Below are 22,440 nucleotides of genomic sequence, written 5' to 3'. Positions count from 1 at the left end.
CGTGGGTGCTGGGATTTGAACCCAGGTCTTCTGCAAGAACAACCAGTGTTCTTAACTGCTGAGCCATCTCTCCAGCCCCCATTATTTATTATTTTTTTAAATGTGTATGAGTATATTGCCTTCATGTAGGTAAATGCACCCGTGTCGTGCAATGCCCGCAGAGAACAGAAGGGGCCATAGGATCCCCTGGAACTGGAGTTATGGACAGTTGTTAGCTGCCATGTGGGTGCTGGGATTCGAACCTGGGTCTTCTGCAAGAACAACCAGTGTTCTTAACCACTGAGCCATCTCTCCAGCACCCTCAAAGGAAGATTTTTTTTAAAACAAGGTAATTATAGGAATTGAAAAGACCTTCTATATACAGATTTCACTCTTGATCTCATAGAGATCTGTCTGCCTCTTCCTCCTGAATGCTGGGGTTAAAGGCATGTGCCAGCATGCCTGGCTGATTTTCCCCATTTTAAACTGGCAAATTGAAATAATCCTTAATTCTGTTAACAGAAGACACAGAATTGTCAAAAACACTAGAGCTTACTTTTGTCTTTTTGAAATTTGTGTGTGCGTTAGTTTCTTCTTTGGTAAAGAACAGTGATGAAAGAACTTGCTCTTCTATATACTGAAAATATTTATAGAAAAGAAATAAATCTGTGCAGTAGCAAAACATTGCCAATTAGATTAATGCAATGTAACAGTGACCTGTAATGTGACATGACAATGTAATGAAGACTTCTGTAACTGCAAGAAAGGAGAAGTTAAATTACTAAAGGTCTGGATACCTCTGGTTATTTATTCAGAAGATATCCAATTCAGATCTTTACTTTATGGCATATATTATTGTAGCTTTTAATGAATAGTTTAAAAGTATAAATTAAGCCATAATAGGAGTTAGGATTGTTGCTCAGTGGTAGGGCAGGGGCTTCATAAGTGGGAAACACTGGGTTTCATAGTATCACACACAGCACACAAACCCATTCACACAGATCAAAGCATAAGTACAACAGAAAATAGAGGCAGTTCCACCTCTGAAGAAGTTTCTATCTTAAAAGTAATGAGATTAGTTGCAAAGCAGAGTATGTTCAACTTTATATAAAACTTACATAATGCACTTTAAACACAATTAAGGTATAAGAAGCACACGGAAACATCAAAAATGTCATTGCTGGGTTTCATTGGTGTGCTGTCACCAGCATGAACATGCCAGTGAGACTGCACAATATACATTTTTGTGTTCAGTGTCACCATGTGAGTTGATTGAAATCATGTGAGTATTTATACCATAGAAGGAGGTAATGCTACAAAGCAGGGTACTTCTCTCCTTAGGAAAAATAGTGTTTTTTTAATTGTTAAATATTCAACAATATGTCACTAGTTATTCGTCTTAAAATATAAAAGTGCTTATCAAATCAAAAATAATTAAAAAGTGCTAAAACCCAAAAGATATATGGACAAAAGACATGAGCACATTATTGGCAGAGGAAATACAAATGATCATAGTCACATTAAAAAGTGAATTCAAGCTGGGTGCGGTGGCGCACGCCTTTAATCCCAGCACTCGGGAGGCAGAGGCAGGCAGATCTCTGTGAGTCCAAGGCCAGCCTGTTCTACATAGTGAGTTCCAGGACAGTTGGGGCTACAGGGAGACCCTGTCTAAAAAAGACCAAAAGAAAAAAAAAGTAGATTCAATACCTTTAAGGAAAAAAAATCTCATTTCTGTACATTAGCAAGGATTGAAACAATAACTCTCATTGTTATCAGAGGCCCAACAAAAAAGCATCTCATATAATGCTAATGGAGTGTAAATTAGTGTAAAGCTTCTGGAAACCAATTTGGCAACGTGTATCAAGAGCTTTCATGGTATGTACATCCTAGTGATTCTACTTCCAAGAATCTCTGTTATGGAAATGGTCCAAAGCCACAAGGATATTTCAACATTAAGAGAATAATTAAGCAAATCATAATACATGCACCACACAGAGATTTTAATGACATATGAAAGAGTTTATAATTTTATGTTAAAGATTGTGCTTATGAAAACAGCCTTGGTCTCTTGAATGGAATGCTTGCAAGGACTAGAAGAAGATATATCTGGATGTTTGTAGAGAGTGCCATTCAGTGGTGGAATTGAGAGAAAAAAATTTCTCAGATTTTAAAATTTCTTCATGAACTTTCAAATTAATTACAATGAAAAAATATTGCTTTTAATAATTGAGCAAAAGCCCCTCAATAAAGCAATGCTAAGCATAAAATTCTCTTTTATTTAGTGTATCAGTTACTTTTCTGTTGCTGTAATAAAACAACATGACCAAGGCATCTTATAGAAGGAAGAGTTTATTGGGCTTATGGTTCCAAATGGTAAGAGTCCTTCTTGGTGGAGGCATGGCAGGAGGCAGCCAGAGCAGAAAGCTGAGAGTTCACATCTTCAAGCACTTGCAGGAAGCAGAGAGGGAAAGTTGGAATTGGGATGAAGCTATGAACTCTCAAATCACATCCTAGTGATGTGCTTCTCCCAGTTCACCTAGACCACACCTCCTTAAAGCTCCCATGACCTTCCGTAAACAGCTCTACCAACTGGCCAAGTGTTCAAATACTTGAGCCATATGGAGGACATTTCTCATTCAAACCACCATATGGACTTTTAAAAAAAATCATTTGTTTTTCTAGGTGTGGTGATGCATGCCTGAAATCCCAGCATTTGGAAAGATGGCAGGAGGATTAGGAGTTCAAGTCCAACCTGTCTCCAAAGGGGGAAAAAACAACCAACCAACCAAACAAACAAAAACCACATTTGACTTTAAAAAGAAACCAGCAGCTTAGCTGTTGCACTTTTAGTAAGTTTAAAAATTTATTCCATTTCTTTTAAGGACTTGAGTTAAAGTTTATTTCACACTTGAATCTATGTTGAAGGCCAATTTGCAAATGGACTAACTGGGTTGATGAATTCCTTAAAGATGTTTGAATAGCATCCATTTTTGTGTAAAACACTCATTGAATTATTTACTAATGTAAGCCTAGTAGTTTCTGATTTGCAGTGTTTAGCTACATTACCTTAAAGCCTTTAATGCCTTTTTGTGTGTGTGTGTGTGTGTGTGTGTGTGTGTGTGTGTGTGTGTGGTGCTGGGGATCAGCCTGGCAAATGCTCTTTCACTGAATTACATTTCCAGCTTTTGATTTCCATGACAAGGACTCACTGTGTAGGTCAGGCTGGCCTGGAATTTTTGATTCTCTTGTCTCTGCCTCCAAATGCTGAAATTATAGGTACGTGTCACCATGCTGGTCTATAAATATCTGTATCACAGTTTGTTTCTAGGCCAATTCAATATGTGCTGATTACCAATAAATTAACCTTTTTATAATTTCATGGGTTACCTTTCTGTGTTCTCTCAATTGCATTATGGGTTCCATTAGACCTACACATTGATAACATATTCTTAAATATCTTCAGCTTTAATCACAAATTCACAAGTCAGTTATTCTAAGTTAATTCCATGGTCAGCGTTTAGTTTTCTTTCTAACTTTAAAAAATCAGTCTTGTAATCTCACAGGTATTAGATGAGGACAAATATAATGCAAGGATATTATTGTCAATTTTCATGATTCTACAAGTTATTTGAACATTTGGGTGAAGTGTACTCTCCAGAACCCTTTCCTTAAAGTTGTTTATCCAGCTTCGCCATGTGTAAACACTAAAAACTCTGAAAGGCCTGTAATGAAAATTTGTTTATCATGATTTAGCCTAACCATTTTGGTTTTTTAAAATAAATTCTTAAAAATAATTTATTTCTTCTACATAAGATAATTTTAAGAATGTAGTCTTTGACCCATATTTCCTATCTATCTAAACCACCCTTTATGATGTCTTAACTTTCAAAATTTCTGCAACTTTAAAAGGGCTTCCAGTTAGTATTTAACTCTCTTGAATCCCTCCTGTCTTTGCTGTCCTCTGATTCTAGTTTTGATGACCTGTTCCCCAACTAGAACTATAATGACTTGCTTGTCTGTTGACTTGAAGTTTCTTGATTAATTTTCATCCTTTGTACAAGTTTGTGAAGATAAATTGAAAGATACTCAGGTCATAGATTAATGAGAAGGGGCAGAAAGATTCCGCGTGTTTTTTGGGGGGGAGGGGGCATGAGAAACTTTTTCTTTTAGCTTCTTAAAAATCACTTGTTTACTCAAGAAATATTTAGAGTGCTAACTGCATCCCATTTTTCTCTGGTTTGTGACAATAGTGAACTAAACAGAATCTTGACCCTTATGTAGATTGTCTCTTAGAAGAGGAAACAAACAAACACACAGAGATCACTGTAGATTGGGCTAAGCACTATAGATAAAAGCTGAGTTTAAGGGAAGGTTGAAACTGTTGAGGTGGGGAGGGGTGCTATTATAGTTTGATGGGAATGCTCTCATACAAGGTGATATGTGAGTTTTGGAACCTGATGGAAATAACATTTCATAGGATTATCTGTAGGAGATGGTCTAGCTCAGGCGAATAGCAATGAATGGCTAGAGGACAGTGTTGTCAAAGTGAAGAGATGGCTGGGAGACAGATCAGAAACTTTGGAATCAGCTTTATTAATGAACTATAGAAACCTCTTCTTAAAATTATTATATTCATAGTCTTAGAGATTTAGAGTAATAAAGTCTCTTACCACAATATTTGACATAAAAAAGTTTTTTGAAAAACTTTTTGGTATAATGAGCAATCAAAAAGTTGAACTGTTTTCCTCTGGAGCAGCTACATTTTAATAATATAAATTCAATAGCAGCACATTTCTACAATTGAAAAATGACTTTGATGGTTGATAGTCTTTGTCAAGCAATGATGTCAACATATGAAAATAGACCTACCTCAATGTTTTGATTGAGTTTCTTGACTATGCTAGTGATGGTCTGGATGTGACTTTCTAGTAACTTCCTGGCAAGAGATTCTTCTTTTCGAAAGCCCTGGGTCCCCTGGAGGCAGGCAGAGATATCTTCCTTGATGCGGAAGGCTTGTTTAAGGAGGAAGGCTATGGTGCGCTCCTGGTTATTCAGTCTGCCTTCTAGTTGATTTGTCTGGTTGTTTGGAATGACAGGCAGAAGAGGAGGACTGCCGGCCAGAAAAGAGAACATCCAAGTGTTAGAAGAATGAGCTGGCGGGTCCAGGAACCTGAACACATTTTCTTTCAGCCATTTTCTCTCTGAGAGACATTTGGTAGGATGTTAAGCATTTTCAGAAGCTTGATCTGTGTCTCATCTAAGACGCAGATCTGACATATGCCTTGACATTATATCACACATTTTTTCATGTTTCACAAGCAAAAGTTATTCCATACAAAATGTTGACAAATTTTAAAGTGAAATTGGTAGTTGGGAAGGTGAGGGGAAGCTATGAGGGAAGATAAGAGACATCTTCCATGACTTAAGCCTTATCCCTTTTATACCCTTGTATAAAAATTCTATTTTAATCTAAAAATTCAAAGTTCTTATATTTGTAAAAATGCAAAAAAGGGCCATGGGGAGATGGCTCAGTAGGTAAAGTACCTGCTGTGCAAGCATGAGGACCTGAGATCAGTCACAGGATAAAAAGCCAGGCACAGGAGGTGGAGAGATGACTCAGCAGTTAAGAGTACTGGCTGCTCTTGCAAAGGACTCAGGTTCAGTTCCCCACACCCACATGACAGCTAACAACTGTCCTTTACTCCAGTTCCAGGAGATCCCATGCCCCCTTCTGGCTTCTGCAGGCATTGCACAACATTGGGTATGCTTATATACATGCAGGCAAAACACTCATGCATATAAAAATAGAAATAAATAAAAATTAAAAGAAGGGATAGTGGCATACATATATAACTCAAGTGCTGGGGAAACAGGCAGTGGATCCCTGGAGTTCGTTGGCCAGCCAACCTTGCCAAATTAATGAATTCCAGGTTCAGTGAAAGACCTTGTCTCAAAATATAAGGTCAAGAATGATTGAGGAAGATATGCTGTCTTGTCCTCTGACTTAATACACACACACACACACACACACACACATACATGCATGCATGCATGTACACACACCACACCACACCACACTAAACTTAAATACAAGAGTGACTGCTTTAGAGAGTATCTCTAAGGGTTTGTATTGGACTAGTAAGTAAAATAGGCTATTGTAAAATGATTTTATGGCCAAATAAAATCGAAAAACATTGCATGCAATATCCTTCTCCTGGTAACTTGCATTGTGTAGTATCCTATCAATGTCTAACAGAATTATATTAATTTCTTAGAAAAGGAAAACAGTTCATAGGATAGGCAAATAACTGGCCTTAGGTCATCTGAAACCCACGAATGACTAAGGCACTTATTCTATCCCTCAGTTCAGAGACTTCCAAAGCTCTTTTGCACAGATTTCTGACCCCTTAAAAGGTTAAAACTACAATAGATTTACATAGAAGAATTGTAAGTTAACTTTAAAATAGTTTGTAGTGCTACTAAATTTCTTGGCAATTTTTTTCATGTCTTGGTCCGGTAGCAGGGGCTTTGCCTTTTTTCTCTTGAGTCTTTTGTTTAACACACTTCTGTAGGTGCTCTCTTTTAAAGTAGTGTTTCAGTACCATGAACTATTTATCTTGCCACATCAGAATTAAATCTAGTTATCCTGAAACCTAGCTTAAGATGATTTTCATGATACTACCTCTGAAGAGTGGCAAAATATTTTTATTATCATTAGACGGAAAAGCCAGCTTTAAAAGAAGAATGGGATTTGATTTTCTGAGGGCCTAGGACTGAAATGATGAATATGATAAAAATAAGATGAAAAGATGAACAAGACAAATTCCTTTCCTCTAGAAAAATATTGTTATATGGTAATATTTTAAAAATGACCATTATCTGAGCTGAATGAAAGTCCAAGGCCAAGTAGTTCATACTTCTTTCATTTCATGAGCCAAAATGATTATTAAGTGCTATAGGTTAATATCTCATTGGAAGTGAGAATATCTTGAAGACAGAAAACTTTAAGTTCAGATTGTGAACACGAATTATCTTCTGAAGACTACAAGTATCTGCTAGAACTTAGTCTATATGTGTGTATAACAGGTAGCCAAACGCCTGACTTAAGTAAAAAAGGGTTTTGGCTATGCAACTAGAAGTCTAGAGAGAGCTGGTCCAGCAGAACAGGAAAGCCCTCAGACACTAGGCTCCTCTGGAGTCCTTGTGGTCCACCTTTAAGTACTGTGGATGTATTTCAAAAAGAAAGACAGAGGAAAAAGAGATATTTGGACTGGAGAGATGGCTCAGTGGTTAAGAGCACCAGAGGACCTGGGTTCAGTTCCCAGTACCCACATGGCACAAACGACTGTCTATAACTCCAGTTCTAGGGAATCCAATGCCTTCTTCTGACCTCCATGGGCATTTCAAGGCATGGGTGCTCTTATATACATGCAGGCAATACAGTCATACACATAAAATAAAAACAATAAATTATAAAAAAGAATAAGTATTTGCCAGCTGAATTTGTTTACCCTTCCTTTTTAAAATGAGAACATTTTCTGGAAGATTCACCATGACACTTTTGTCTCTTTCATTGGTTGAAACTGTTACAAATTGTCTCCTCTTATGATTTAAAAATAAATTAACAGGTTATTTGAGCATGAGAAGATGAATGAATCAGATAGTTTAAAACAAACTAGAGCTTTCATAAACAAAGAAGGACAATGTATTGGGTTGGCTACCAGTGGTATTAGATATACACAAGAGCTTCAATTTAAACCAAGTATTGCTGATCAAGGAAGTTAAAAATCAAGGGCTGGGGAGATAGCTCAGTTAGGAAAGTGCTTACCTCATGATTTGGTTACTTTTCCTGTTTCTGTGATAACACACCGTGACAAAAGCAATGGAAGCGTTTATTCTGGCTCACAGTTTAAGGGGAACATTTCACCATGGAGAAGGCATGGCAGCAGGTGGGAAGGCGTGGTAGTAGGAGCAGGAGGCTGGTTGGTCACATTGCATCAGCAGTCAGGAAACAGGATGACAGGAAGTGTGGCTGGGCTATAAAGCCTCAAGGCCTGCCCCCCCACCCCTGTGACCCACTTCCTCTGGAAAGACTCCACTTCCTAAAGGTTCCACAACCTTCCCGAACAGCTCCATTAGCTGAGGACCACATCAAACATATAAGCCTATGGGGGGAACATTTCACATCAAACTACAACTCACAAGTATAAGGACTCAAGTTCAATGCCCAAAACACAGGTAAAAATGCTGGATGTGGTGGTGTGCACTTGAAATCCTGGCACCAACTAAGAAGGTGAAGACAGAAAGACAGCTGGGGCTTGCTGGTCAGTCATTTTAGCCTAATTGGTGAGCTCCAGGTTAATGTGATATGTTTCAAAGGTGTATGGCATGTGTGCACACACACGTGCTCACGCACACACACACACACACACACACACACACACACGCACCACACAAACACATGCACACACCAAGATGTTGGTCATTTGGTCTCTATTGTATAATCTGTAACCAAAGTTCCTTGGGCTTTGCTAAAAGCTAACAAAAAGTCTGCTACAAATATCATTGTTATTATGCTAGTGGTGGATCAGTGTGTGCAAAAAGCAAGGCTTTAACTGCCAAGTGAGCGGCAACAGAAACTCTTAGGAACGTCAAAGAAGAGGAGGTCATGCTATGAGCTAAAGAAAATATGCCTTAGGACTGGAGAGATGGCTCAGCAGTTAAGAGCACTGGCTGCTCTTGCAGAGGATCTGGGTTCGATTCCCAGCACTCATATGATGACTAACATAACCGTCCTAACTCCAGTTCTAGGAGACCTGACATCCTCTTCTGACCTTTGCTGGCATTGCACAACATGGGTGCATTACATAAATGCAAGCAAAACACTCATACACACAAAGTAAAAATAATAAAGTATTTTAAAAAGAAAATATGCCTTACTTCTTTTAAATTTAGTAGCATTGCAACACTGTCCCCTCAAATAGAGTGCAAGTTTATATATATAATTTATCATTTTTATTGGTCACATTACAGAAAGGTCTTTAAAAGGATGAAACGGGGGCTAATGAAATGACTCAGTGCTTGCCAAGTAAGCCTGGTGATCTGAATTAGATTCCTAGAATCCACAGGGTGGAAGGAAAGAATAGACTCCCAAAAGCTGTCCTCTGATCTCCACACACACATCATGACACACAAGCATGTGCACACAGACACACAATAATTTTTAAAACTTTTTAAAATTAGAAGATGAAATTAATCACACTACATTTTATTTAACATAGTACATCCAAAATGCCATTGCAGCATGAACCAATGTGAAGTTAATTGGTAGGATATTTTATACTGGCTTTGAAGTCTGTATATTTTACACTCATACAATGCCCCATTTTGGACTAGACATATTATAACTACTTGATAGTTATACATGATGCAATGCCATTGTGCTGGACAGTATAGTTCTACTAAATGCGATCCATAAAGCACAAAGAAAAAGCCAGTTAAAAGACTGTCACTATGTCCAGAAGCTACTTTTTCACTTTAGAGTGATTATAGCTATTATCTTTGAGTACTTAATATGTTACACATTTAGTCTATTTTATATGGTTCATTTACTAAATTTTGGTAATAACATTATCAGAGAGATGTATTAATATTACCCCATTTTAAAGACCATGACTGGGGCTTATAGGTATTAAGTAACTTATCCAAGATCACTCAGCTAGTAGTGGAAAGGTATTCAAGCCAGTGCTGTAGTCCACACACAGAAGATTGCAACCTTGGCCTTAAAAGCACTTTTGAAACATACCTTTTATTGTAATCACTATCCTAACAAGTCAGATTGGGTGGATGGCTTTTAGATGCTTATAAATTTAATATCTGATAACTCTATGCTATGGTGAGGGCTGATACCCAGAAGATAAAAGATAGCTTACAGGCAGAGATAAGAAACTGGAGAGATGGCTCAGCAGTTAAGAGAACTGGTTGCTCTTCCAGAGGACCTGGGTTCAGTTCCCAGTGCCCACACAGCCAATAAAACCATCTATAACTCTAGTTCCAGGGAATCTTACTCTGTCTGGTGACCTCTGTGGGAATTGCATAACTCGGGTGCACCTATATAAATGGAGGCAAAACACTCATACATATAAAATTTAAAAAATGATAAAAGACAGAGATTAATAAAGGAGTCAGAAATTCAATAAAAAAATTAAAGAAGGGAAAAGACAAAGGCTAGACTAGTTAGCATAAAGGCAAAGAAACATGTGAAGCCGTAACAGCCTCTGTTGGCATTGGCATATTATTTCTTCCCTTTATAGGTCAACTTCTTGAAGCAGCAAGTTGCTTCTGTGCTTTTATTTGTGACTTTCTCTATGCTCCCCAACACTGAGGGTCCATGAGCACTCTCCTCTCCCTCTACTCCTTCCTCCCACCCTGCCTCCTCATTCATTTTGAGGGGAGCCAGTTGCCATGTTGGACAGCCCTGTGAATGAAGTCCATGTGGGGAGGAACTGAGACCACATCAAGCTTGGAACTGCCAGCAGTGTGTGATCCACTGTACTGTAAGACAGATCTTTCGGTCTTCAGATGATAGCCAACTGTAACCCTGTGAGGCATTCTGAGCCAAAATCACTTAGGAAGACACTTCTGGGCTCCCGACCCACAGATAAATACTTGGTGTTTTATGCCATAGTGTTTTGAGATACTTTGTTGCGTGGTGGTATATAACAAATATAGACCGTGATCTATTTGAAATATGGGTAGGGACCTGAGACAAAGATGAGGGTTTTGGACAGAGAGGTAGGACAGACATCACAGAGATTAAAAACCCAGATGTTCTAGACATTGTGGCATAGCTTGGAAATGGCCTTGGCAGAGATTCTATAGTTTCTAATTTGGACTTAAAGAATAATGATTCCCTTAGTCAAAATTAAAAACATTTAAAAACTAGATGTAGGGGAAGAAGATGAATTTGAGTTGTTTATATGAAACTCAGATAAAATTTCCCATTGAATAGTCTTAAATATTTGTAGAGATAGAGGATTTGGATGGTAGCTGAGAATTAGTGGTAGTTGAAGATTTGGGTGAGGACAATAACACTGGCTGATTTAGCATGTGCCTGTCTGTGTGCACATAGATGACAGGGAGAAAATGTTTTCAGGATCACCTAGGTGTCTTTTGAAAGGATCTGAACTATCTGTCTGCCTTGGCCCTACTCTATCCACCATCCCCTTGGGTCCCACCTCATCCCACTGTCCACATTAGTCCAACCCAATCCTAGTTGCTGCCTGCCACTACTGCTGCCACTGTCTGGAGGCCCAGGGTATGAAAAATGGTGGGGAGGCACCTGTGGGACTCACAGAGTAGGCTTTGACTCTATTGGAAAGTGTTGCCTTCCCCCTTTCCCAGGAACTCTAGTGTCTGCACAATCCCTGGCTTCCCTAACACCACAGAACATTCATTCTCAGCTTTGGGAGCCATATACAACTTTAGCCTCCTTGAGAGATTGAGACTTTAATGGTACAAGAGCTTTGAAAGTAGTATGACCATAGCAGCTAAGGTATATCTAAGAAATACAACTCCTCTGAGAGAAAGCACAGAAAGAAAGGAACTGAATGGTATAATTATTTTGGTCAACTTTCTGGATTCACAAAAATACTGATTTGGCATGACTACCCTCTTCCCACGCTCTGAAATCTTGGAAGACCTAGAAAGAGAAAGTGGAAATATTGTGAAAAATTCTGGGACCCTGGGGGTGATTTTCAACAAATAAGTGAGTGTGGTAGAACAGTAGATGCTGTGATGTACACTTAACTCTTCTTTTAGGAAGGAAAGGCTTATTCCCTTTACCTACTGGGAGTGCTGCCAGGAGGCAAACCTCAGGAGGTGGCCTGCTCTGGATCCTGCTGGTGGAGAGAGTCCCATTGCCAAGGTCATATCCACTGGAGCAGTTGGCATTTGATAATTGTTCAGTATGTGTATATGAAGGGTGTGGCTGTTTGCTGTCAGAACAGCTTTAAAGGGCCATCTCCACTTCAGAGCTTGCTGTGGGTCCAGCATTAGAGCTCAACATTTCTTGCTGCCCAGTTCTGTTCCTTCCTTCCCGCAGATGTTAATCCCAGAATGCTCTAGCATGAAGCTTCTTCTATTCACCATTCTGTTTTACAGTCTCTCTATAGTGACCCAACTTGAGTCAGATTGTCACATGGTCCTGAAGCAAGACAGCTCAGCCTGGCCGTGGGAGGGTAAATGGGGAAGAAGGGATGAAGCAGGTCTGCTGTTCTTGCTGCTTCTTATTGCCTTGGAGGCAAACTGCTCCTAATCAGGTGAAACTTCAGATTCTCCTATATGACCTCTATAGAAAGACCAGGCAAAGAGCTTCTACAGAGCTCAAATAGCAACGATTATAATCAACAGAAAGAACAACTCACTCTAGTGGTTTCCCCCATGTAATTCCACCTGCAAATGCCTCAGGGGCAAGAGAACAGCTGCTCTCCTGACCTCGCTTCTGCTTCTTCCCAAATAGCAGAAGCAGAAGGCCCGAGAGAAGATACTTTAAAGGCCTGATGGAACTGAAGTGGCCTGTATTTTTCTGGAGCATGGTACTCCTCCATCCACATCTTCCCACCTCTGGGCTCATAGCGTGTCAGAAGAGCGGGGGTGGAGAGAGAGGCATTAAAATGAACATGTGAAAGAAGCTGGTTGTCAGAAAATCCTGGAAACTCTTCCCCACCTGGGCTACTATGAGTAACAAACAGACTATGCCTGTGATATGCAAATAGATGGCAGATACTATGTAAATGTCCTATAAAGGGTCAGAGCTCACCTGACACCTGGCTTTTTGAGTATCTGTCTTTCACACGTCCTCCTCCAGGAGTACCATTTTCTCTTTCTTAATAAACTGCCTCTGTTTCTATCACTGTTTATGTGTCCGTGGTCCCATTCATTGTTCTGGGACATAAGAACTTGGAAATCCCAGTGGGTGTGTCCAGATTCTGATCTGCACCTACAACAAACCCCTAGGATCTATCTCTGCCTCCACCCATCCTCAGCACTTGGGTTAAATACTTAGACCACCACACCCCACTATTATTTTACATAGGTGTGAGAGATCCAAAGTCTGGTCCTTACTGAGCCATCATCTTCTCAGCCCCTGGGGAGAAGAGGGGGGGGGAGTTTCTAAAGTGTAAATGACAGCACTTACCCACTTAAAATGCCCCCTTTTGTGCTTTATCCATTCTCTGAGAAAAAGATCCTAGCTCTTCTCTCTCCCACCTCATCTCCCCCTTCCTTCCATTGTCATTGAGTTCTTCCTGCTGTCTTTTAAACACACCAAGCTATTTCTTCATTCAAAGCTTTGACATTTGCAGATCCTACTGCTGCGGTGGTTTTTCCCACATTCATTTTGGGCAGCCTCCTGGCCATGGTTAAGTCTCAACTCCAGCTTCCTTCTAGGACTTACCTTCTCCTTAGTCAGTGTCTATCCTAATACCTCATTCTACCTTGCCATTACTTAAACTTTTCTTGCGTACATAGTCGTGTTTCTTTTCTGTCTTCCATCACCAGAACCTTTTCACACATAGGTGCTTTTCTCACTGATTTCCCACAGCGTCTTAGCACTCAAAAGTGTTGTAGGAAGCCAAGTAATATTAGTTGACTGATTAATTTCTCAACTTTTCTGTTAAGGCTCAGTAAAAAGTGATTTTATGAAGTTGTAGGTTATTGCAAACTCGAGGTTAACAGTTTGTTTTCTGAGGCAGTATAAAATAGTCTCAGCCCAGAGAGGGTTCCTCTGTCCTATCGCCTATATACCCAAGAAAAAAAGGGTTTTGCTAAAGGTCTTTATTAGTCAGATTCCACCTACCACCCATTTGGCTCAGAATGTTCTCCTGGAAAAGTACCAAATGGAATATATATATATATTTTCCCTTCCTCTAAAATACTACCATGCTGATAGTGATACCCTGAATTGGGTGGGCGAGTCAGAGGCAGAGCATAAGATGATGCCAGGCCCTGCTGATGGTGATGTATAACCTGGTAGTGATCTGAAATTTGGTCATTATTTTCTTTGAGCTAATGCTTTTTGTGGTCTCTAGACAATCTGCAGCTTGGATTGCCAATAAAGAAAGATGTTCCCGAGTTTTCAGCTCTAGACAGATACTTGTAAATTATGCTGCCCCTCTCCCCATTTAGAACTATTCTCTTGGGTGTTCTCATTGTGACAGATATTGCTGAGGACTTTCTTAATGGTCACCCCCAACTTCTGTCAGAGTTGATTCATCTGCTTGCCCATGTGTCTTTTTGATTAGTTGATTAGTCTTTTCGGTGAGATGCACTTTGTTTAGATAGAAACGTGAAGCAATTCTAGATAAGAAGGTGCAAGAAGAAACTTTGCTTTGAGGATCCTGACCTTCAAGAAGGGGATGAACAAGAAGAAACCTCTTTCTCTGCCGGATGTTGTCTTGTCTATATGTGGTACCTGGAATTGTGAAAGTCATCTAGTGATCTTGAAAGAAAAGAGATGGCAGAGAAGGAGGTCAAAAACAGCTGGCTGTTGGATGATGTTGTTAAGCCACTAAATTAACCATACTCTAGTGATTTTTGTTATGTAGTCTAATCAGTATCCTTATGTTTAAACCATTTTTGCTTTGGGTGTCTGCTATGTGCAGATAGCAGCACTTTATCTGTATCTAGTAACTTTTAAAAAATTCCACTCTTTGCATGTGTATGTGTGTAGGTGCACGCATGTTACACATGAGTGGAGGTCCTGGAGACTGAAGGTGGTAGGTGTCTTTACCTGCTGAACCATTTTGCTTGTGTTGCTGACCCTGTACTTAGCAACTTACCAATAAAAAAATGACAGAGGAAAGTATTTATTTATTTTGAGACATGGTCTCCGTATAGCCCCAACTGACCTGAAACTTGCTATGTAGAGTTGTAGACCATCTCACAGAGATCCTCCTGCTTCTGCTGGCATCAAAGGCATATGCCATCATACCCAGCAAGGATTTGCTGCTTTATTTGACTTCATAAATAATTATATATGCAGCGGTTCTGTCTTTCATGGGACTTGTATAATTTAGTGTTTCTCAGGGAGACTTGAATTAATTTTATGGGAAGACAGGGAAAAATACAGATTCTTTGGCTTTACCCTAGACTTATTAAATCAATCTTAGAGTGGTTCATAATCTTTCAGTGGTTCAAGAATGTGTTGTTATGAAAGCACTTATGCGATTCAAGTGTATTCTGAAGACTGAACACCATGGTGCTGTAATGTGATCCATGAGTAATATAAGGCAGGATATATAATGAATTGCTGAAGTGTGAAATAGGAGCTCTCAAGTTCTGTAGACCTTCAGCAGCAGTGTGACAAGTTGGAAAGCAGGATAGACTGAGGGTGGAATACTGACTCCACCATCCAAAACAGTGTTGCAGTTGCTGGATCTTTAAACAGGGCCAACAGGCCTACTTTGCTGTTTGGTTGTAAGTTCTGTGATAAGTGAAGATGTCTGTAATGGATGGTAGCAAAACTAATATCATACAGCTGTACCACAGTTGAGTTATAATAAGGAGGCCCAGTGCACTCACTCTTGGGGGTGCCTGTAAGCTGAAGTCAAGATGTTTCCAGACAGAGCAGTGTAGAAGCTTCTCCAAGCCAGCAGAGGGAGCAGTGGAACAGGGCTGCTCTACTCACCTACTGCTGTCCTGCCTGTGTTGGCAAAGTGCTGACTCTACTATATTTGGCATGTTGAAAAGAGCCTCTGAGGAGGCAGCACCTGCTGCCATGCAAATGTATTTGTGTACACCATGGAGACATGAAGGGATTCATCCAAATGCTGAACTGTAGGTCTATCTTTTCCTTTAGTTTTTAAGGTTCAATTTATTTGTTTATTTATTTATTATTTATTTATTTGAGACAGGGTCTCCTTGTAGTCACAGAAGGCCTGGAACTCACTATGTAGACCAGACTGGGCTCAGTCTCACAAAGATACACCTGCCTCTGTCTCCTGAGTGCTGAGTTAAAGGACTGTACCACCATGCCTGGCTTAAGGTTTAGTTTTCAAAGTCATTTTATATTTGGAAAGATTTCTGTTTGGAAATTTCTTTGTCATGCCTAAAGCTTTTATGTTACTTAGAGTATTATGCTTTTTAATAATGCACAGTGAAACACTACCAGATACCTTGTTTAGTTTTATTCACTTGATTTTTATACAGCACACACACACACACACACACACACACAGGGCTTACACGCCCCCCCCCCCCGTGCCACTGCCACAAGGAAAGGGGATACTGTTGTTCGGCTGTCAAAAGCAATAACTGGAAAAAGAAACTTGTGAACATTTCTTTTTTACTTGTGAACATTTTTAATGCAGGGCAAATTCCTGATGGTGCTATTATTCAAATCACCAGGTTACCCTCAAAGATATGACTGGAGAACTTTAGTAGCAAGGTATGCCACCTGGATTCTACAAGTAAACAAACAAATCAGCTAGCTCTTATTAATATGCTATACTAATGGGATCTTTACTTAGAGTTAACCATGTAAGGAAAGAAATAACTGAGTATTCCAGACTCATTTAGATGGAGTTACTAAACACAGGAGACATAACTCCAGGGACCTCTCCATGAGAGATTTGGGTTTTCAAAGATCGCTGACTGTAGCTAAGTCTGAACAGATTTCCCCAGACTCTGAGTTCTGTTTCTCTGTTAGGCAGTGTGACTTACACCAGCTGTGCTGTAGCTGGCAGAGGCATCAGTACACCAGCCTCTCACTTTGCTGCCTGTTCTGTCCTTGTGAAGAGAGCGCTAAATTTACTTAGGAGATTCTGATAACCATTTTGGAAACCTGTAAAACTCAAAGACAAAAACGTGAAAACTTAAACCCTTTTCTGAACACAAAAGGGCACACTGAGAAGATTGTCCACATTTTTTATGAGACAGCTTTATGACTAGATATATTCTGAATGCATAGAGTCCTGAAAGAAAATGTGAAGTAAAAATTTAGGGAGTATTTTAATGCCTCACAAAAATAATTCTGTGAATGTGTGGGAAATGATTAATTAGAAAAATGGTTTTTTATACTTTCTTCATTGCTTGTTTATAACTAAACTGGCAGATGGATTTTGGTAGCTGTATGTTTTAGTTTGCCATCAATTGCTGTGATTAAAAACACTGACCAAAACCAACTCGGGGAGGAAAGGATTTATTTGACTTACAACACAGTTTCTCATCAAGAGAAGCCAAGGGAACTCAGGGCAGGACCTGAAGCACAGACTGTAGAGGAGTGCTGTTTCTTGGCTTGCTCCCCTGGCCTGTGCTCAGCCTGTTTTCATATACAACACAAGACCACCTGCCCAGGGGTGGCACTGCCAACAGTGGACTATGCCCTCCCTCATCACTCAACAATCAAGATAATGCCCCACGGACATGGCCACAGGCCAGTCCAATGGAGAAAAATTCCTCAATTGGGGTTCCCTCTTAACCAGGTGTGTCAAGTTGACAACTAAAGCTATTCAGCACACTGTGGAACCCTCTGTTGCCAGGTTTAACAGAAGTCTGAGTGCTCTGAGGTATGAGAAAGGCAATTCAAGTTAGGGATAATAATCCAGAAAGAAGCCCAGGGCCAGTGGGCCAGCATATAGCCTGTATGAGGGCAGGTCTGGAAAAGAGACAATAATGACATAGTTAAGAAGACTCTAGAGAGAGACTGGCTGTGGATCTTCTCAGTGGAAAGTTATACGTCAAAAGGTAAACCCCTCATGTTTAGTGAAGTTTTAAGAAAGTTGAGAAATTAATGATGTGCCTGGTGTGACTGGCTTTTATTCACTGTTGGAGTGGGCAAAAGTTCTAGGGCACAACTGCTGTGTGATGGGAGGCAGGGTAGACATTTGGGTCACATATTCAAGTACAATGGGTAACTGCAGCAGCAAGTGGTTCAGGATGTTTGGTGTTCCAATAGAGGTTGGTAGCCCTCTCAAAACAATTTACCCATGTAACCATGTTCTTCTTTTTGGTAACTTGTTTTTTTTTTTTTTTTTTTTTTTTTAGAAAGGTTTTTTTTTTTCGAGGTGTTGTCTTACACTGTATGTAGACCAGGCTGGCCTCGAACTCACAAAGATCCACCTGCCTCTGCCTCCCAAGTGCTGGGATTAAAGGTGTGTGCCACCATGCCCAGCAGTAACTTTTATTTTTTATGTGTCTTCAGTATGTCAAGAGACCTGGGCTTAGGTCTCTGCCTTTAGCCTTTGTCAGGTTGCTCCACAGAGGACTCCTTCTCTGCCCCATGTAAAAAATGACTTTTGCCCAACCCAACTGGTTGAGATCAATTTTTAAACACATATTTTATTATTTTAATTTTTTATGTGTATGAGTGTATTGCCTGCATGTGTGCAAGTGCATCTGTGTTGTGCAATGCCCACAGAGGTCAGAAGAGGGCGTCGGATCTCCTGGAACTGGAGTTATGAATGGTTATTAGCCTCCATGTGGGTGCTGGGAACCGAACCAGGTCTTCTGCAAGAACAGCCAGTGCTCTTAACTGCTGAGCCATCTCTTCAGTCCCTGAGGAGATCAATTTTAATAATATGCCTGCAGTGCCTTGGGAAGTCCAACATGTTAAAGCCCACATTTTTGTAATTATTAGATGGTGTGATGGGCTGCCATTTTCAACATATTCCTAACAATGCCAATTTTCAACATATTTAAAAGATGTATTGAAGTGTTAATATCAGAACATGATCTTATTTCAAAGTAGGGTCAGTATAAATATAATTACCTAAGATGAGGTCACACTGGAGTAGGGTAAGCCTTGAATCCAGCATAACTGATGTCCTTACATGAAGATTGCTGTGTGAAAACAGAGACATGGAGAATGGGAAGATAGAGGTGGAGATTGGAATGAAGGGTCTACAAGCCAAGGAAAGCCAGCCATTACCAAAACTCTTCAGAAACTTATGGGACAGATTCGCCCTCAGAGCTCCCAGAAGGAACCAGCTCTGCTGACTCCTTGACTTTGGGCTTCTAACCTCCAGTATTATGAGACACACATTTCTCTTGTGTTCAACCATAGCACAATGATGGTACTGGGTTATGGTAGCCCTGGGAAACTAATACAGGTGCTAAATTACTAGAAGGGAGGTCTAGCAGAGTAGAAAAGTAAGGAATCATCCTTTTTCAATACAGACCTTAGAACCAACAAGAGCACTTATGTAAACATAATTTTATTTTATTTCATTCCCACAGTAAGCTTGTGGTATAAGTAAAGCTTTTCTCCATCTGGGAAAGTGTGGCTTAGAAGTTATCAGTATCTCAGCTGAGAAATACCTTAACATGCCTCCCCTCTTTCTTACCTCACAGCAGCTTTAAGCCACTTAGTGCCTCTTCCTGATACTTTTAAACTTTTCTTAGAGGTTAGGTGTTCTGATTCCCCTGCTTCTGAGCACTTATTGTTCTTCTGGCATCATATGGCATGTGGCTGTCCCCTAGTCACTTTTTCCCTGCTTGGCCCATATCTCTCCTTGCTGAGGCCTTACTGAGCCCCCCCCCCCCCCAAATTGACTTTTTTCTGTTTCCCAGTGGGGTCTCTTATTTGAGTTTCTTAGATGTGGCAAGAACTGAGAACTTCCCCTGGGGCAGGAACAATTGTCTCTGCCCAGCCAAATCCTCTGAAGGATTTGGGGGTCATCGTGGGTAATGCCAGTTTCTGTGGCTATGCGCACTCATCATCAGCAACTTCGCCATCATAGGCATGGGTGAATGTGAACAGATCAGAGCGAATCAAAGACTTCCTGTGGCCTGTGGCAGCACATTCAGCCTGACATGCTTCACTCATAAGATGCTTAGTGACAGAGCTGTACCTTTCTCATGTTTCATGATGTGAAATATCTGTCTTCATCACATAGTAACAAAAGTAATGAATCACTTCATAATAAAATGTCTGCTATGGTGCTAAGGAAACCTTGGAATGAATGATTTCAGACCCTGAATGACATATTCTCACGAGGAGAAACTATTAACCATTTATTATCTTGCCAATTTGATGTCCTGAATGTTTTAACCTAAGTTTTAAGTACTATTGTTTGGCCGTTGACCAGACCCTTGTCTTTGAAAAATATACTCTTGAGAGACTCACTGAGACACACATTTACTAGAGCTTGGCCTGGGAGATAGTTCAGTATGAAACAATTTTGTTTCTCTGGCTTCCTTTTAGTTTAAGAAATTTAGGGACTAGAATGGACCTCAGAAGGCATTTGATTCCAAAGTGAGGAAAAAATTTTCCTTGTAGGAGAGTCAGTTAAAGAAAAATAAGAGATTCATGGGCACAATTCATTTTCCATTCAAAATAAAATCCTATGGAAGGATAATATGTGTATGAAAATCATAACCACCTGCTTTACTATATAAAGAAATGTTGATGAGAAACTTTGGGCAGAGTTGAGAGGTAGCTCAAAGTTGCTATAAAATCAGTATGTCTGCTCACTGTGAATTAACAAACAAATATGCAATTCGAATTATTTACTGCCTTAATAGGATGATGCCAGCATAATTATCCTATAAATACTTACAAGAATTTTGACGCCCTTCCCTATGGATTATTAATGTGGCCTAACATTTAACAAGTATTGATGAGTGGGTTTTGCTCTAACTGGCAGGCCAAGAAGGCCCTGTGCACATAGCTACTCAGCCTGTGTTTTCAACATGCATATCTCTAGGCTGACCTTTTCTGTAGGATACTTGTTACCTTTTTTCTTGCTTTTGGGATTTAATTTTTTTTGAATATTACTCTGAAATATACATATCTATGTTTATATGACTGAACCTTTGAAGACATGCAGTATCTATTCAGGTACTTTAATGAGTTAATAATGACCTTTGCTTGTCTAACTACTCTATTTGCCTTCCAGTGCATTTGTTGCCCATCAGTGAATTAGAGGGAGTAGTTATTTAAAGAAAATAAAACGTGTCGAATTTTTGTTTATTGGATTAAATATGTCAATGAGAAATATTTGAAGTGATAGTTGAAATGTTTGAATGTCATTTTGGTTTTCCAGTTAGTCAGCAACCTGTAAGTACTGCTGTAAGTACAATTCAATACCTCCCCACCCCTGCTTACTCTCCATTATGTCTGTCAACTACAATTCTAAGAATTGACGTTCAGTGCAATGCACCACAATAAACTACTGCAGGGTTATTAAAAAACAAAAGGCTATAGAGCCCCTGCCTTTTGGGAGCAGCTTGAGAAAGTAGAGAAGGTAGAGAAGAGAGAGCACAGATCTTTGAGATAGACATACGACTTAGGCATCAAGAGATGGGACTGTTGGAGAAATCAATGTAGAAATGAATGTTGAAAGCAGGTAATCTTTGTCTTAATTTCAATTTTATTGAAATCTGGGTAGGTGAGAATGACTCAGCAGATAGAGGCACTTGCCCCAAAGTCTGACTATCTGACTTCAATCCCTGGAGCTTACATGGTGGAAGGACAGAACTGACTTCTGCAAGTTGCTTCCATGTGTATGCCTATGGCATGCACACCCCGCCCCTGACAAAATAAATAGATATGTATTTTTCTGAAATCCAAGCTATTTTTTTGTATCTACTATTTTTATTTTTATGTGTATGAGTGTATTCCTTGCATGCACGTGTGTTGTACAATGCCCCTGGAGGTCAGAAGAAGGCATTGGATCCCCTGGAACTGGAGTTACAGATGGTTGCTAGCTGCCATGTGGGTGCTGGGAATTGAACCTGGGTCTTCTGCAAGAGCAGTCAGTGCTCCTAACCACTGACCCATCTCTCCAGTCCCAAATCCAAGCTATTTTTAAAAGTTTTATTACATTTGTTACCATCTTCCTGGAATTAATTCTCTTATATCCTGGAATGTGGTGCATTTTGCTAAACAAGGCCATCTGAGTTCAACCTGAAATCATCTTGACAGATCAGAAGAATGATTTCTGATTTCTATTTGTTACACAGAGACAGGGGAAACAACTCTCCCCTTGCTCCTAGAATGGTAAGTTCGCTAATATACAAATTGTAATTATGTGAGGGCATGCTACATTCATTGTTCTTAACTCAGAAAAGTTCATTTATCCAGACAGTAGTTTTTAAACATTAAAAATCATTTCCCACCAGGTGCGGTGGCGCACGCCTTTAATCCCAGCACTTGGGAGGCAGAGGCAGGCAGATCCCTATGAATTCAAGGCGGGCCTGGTCTACATAGTGAATTCCAGGCCAGCTGGGGCTACAGGGAGACCCTGTCTCAAAAAGACCAAAATAATAATAATAATAATAATAATAATAATAATAATAATTTCCCATGTTTTGTTCCTTTTTTCTAAATTCTAGATTTGTTGTCGTAGAAGCCATTACTGGTTGTACGAAACATAATAAGGAGTGGAGTACTAGGTTACTAGAAATAATCACATTTAATTGGCAGAGGAACAGGGAATGTTTTAACTGGAAATTAAAAGG

General features: G+C 39.8%; 1 protein-coding gene across 1 annotated transcript in view; it reads right to left on the bottom strand.

Annotated features, from left to right (window-relative positions):
• Fam81b (family with sequence similarity 81 member B) overlaps positions 1 to 22,440 on the bottom strand; it is a gene marked incomplete at its 5' end in the record, with an annotated part of 60,116 nt that overhangs the window by 29,237 nt on the left and 8,439 nt on the right. Inside the window, 2 exon segments of the mRNA XM_008827966.1 lie at positions 4,849 to 5,089; positions 13,436 to 13,438. Coding sequence (XP_008826188.1) covers positions 4,849 to 5,089; positions 13,436 to 13,438 — 244 coding nt within the window.

Source organism: Nannospalax galili, unplaced genomic scaffold, assembly GCF_000622305.1.
Source record: "Nannospalax galili isolate Female #2095 unplaced genomic scaffold, S.galili_v1.0 scaffold393, whole genome shotgun sequence".
In the NCBI taxonomy this organism is placed as follows: domain Eukaryota; kingdom Metazoa; phylum Chordata; class Mammalia; order Rodentia; family Spalacidae; genus Nannospalax; species Nannospalax galili.
Note: the sequence above shows the minus strand (reverse complement) of the source record. Positions and strands in the feature narration are given on the sequence as shown.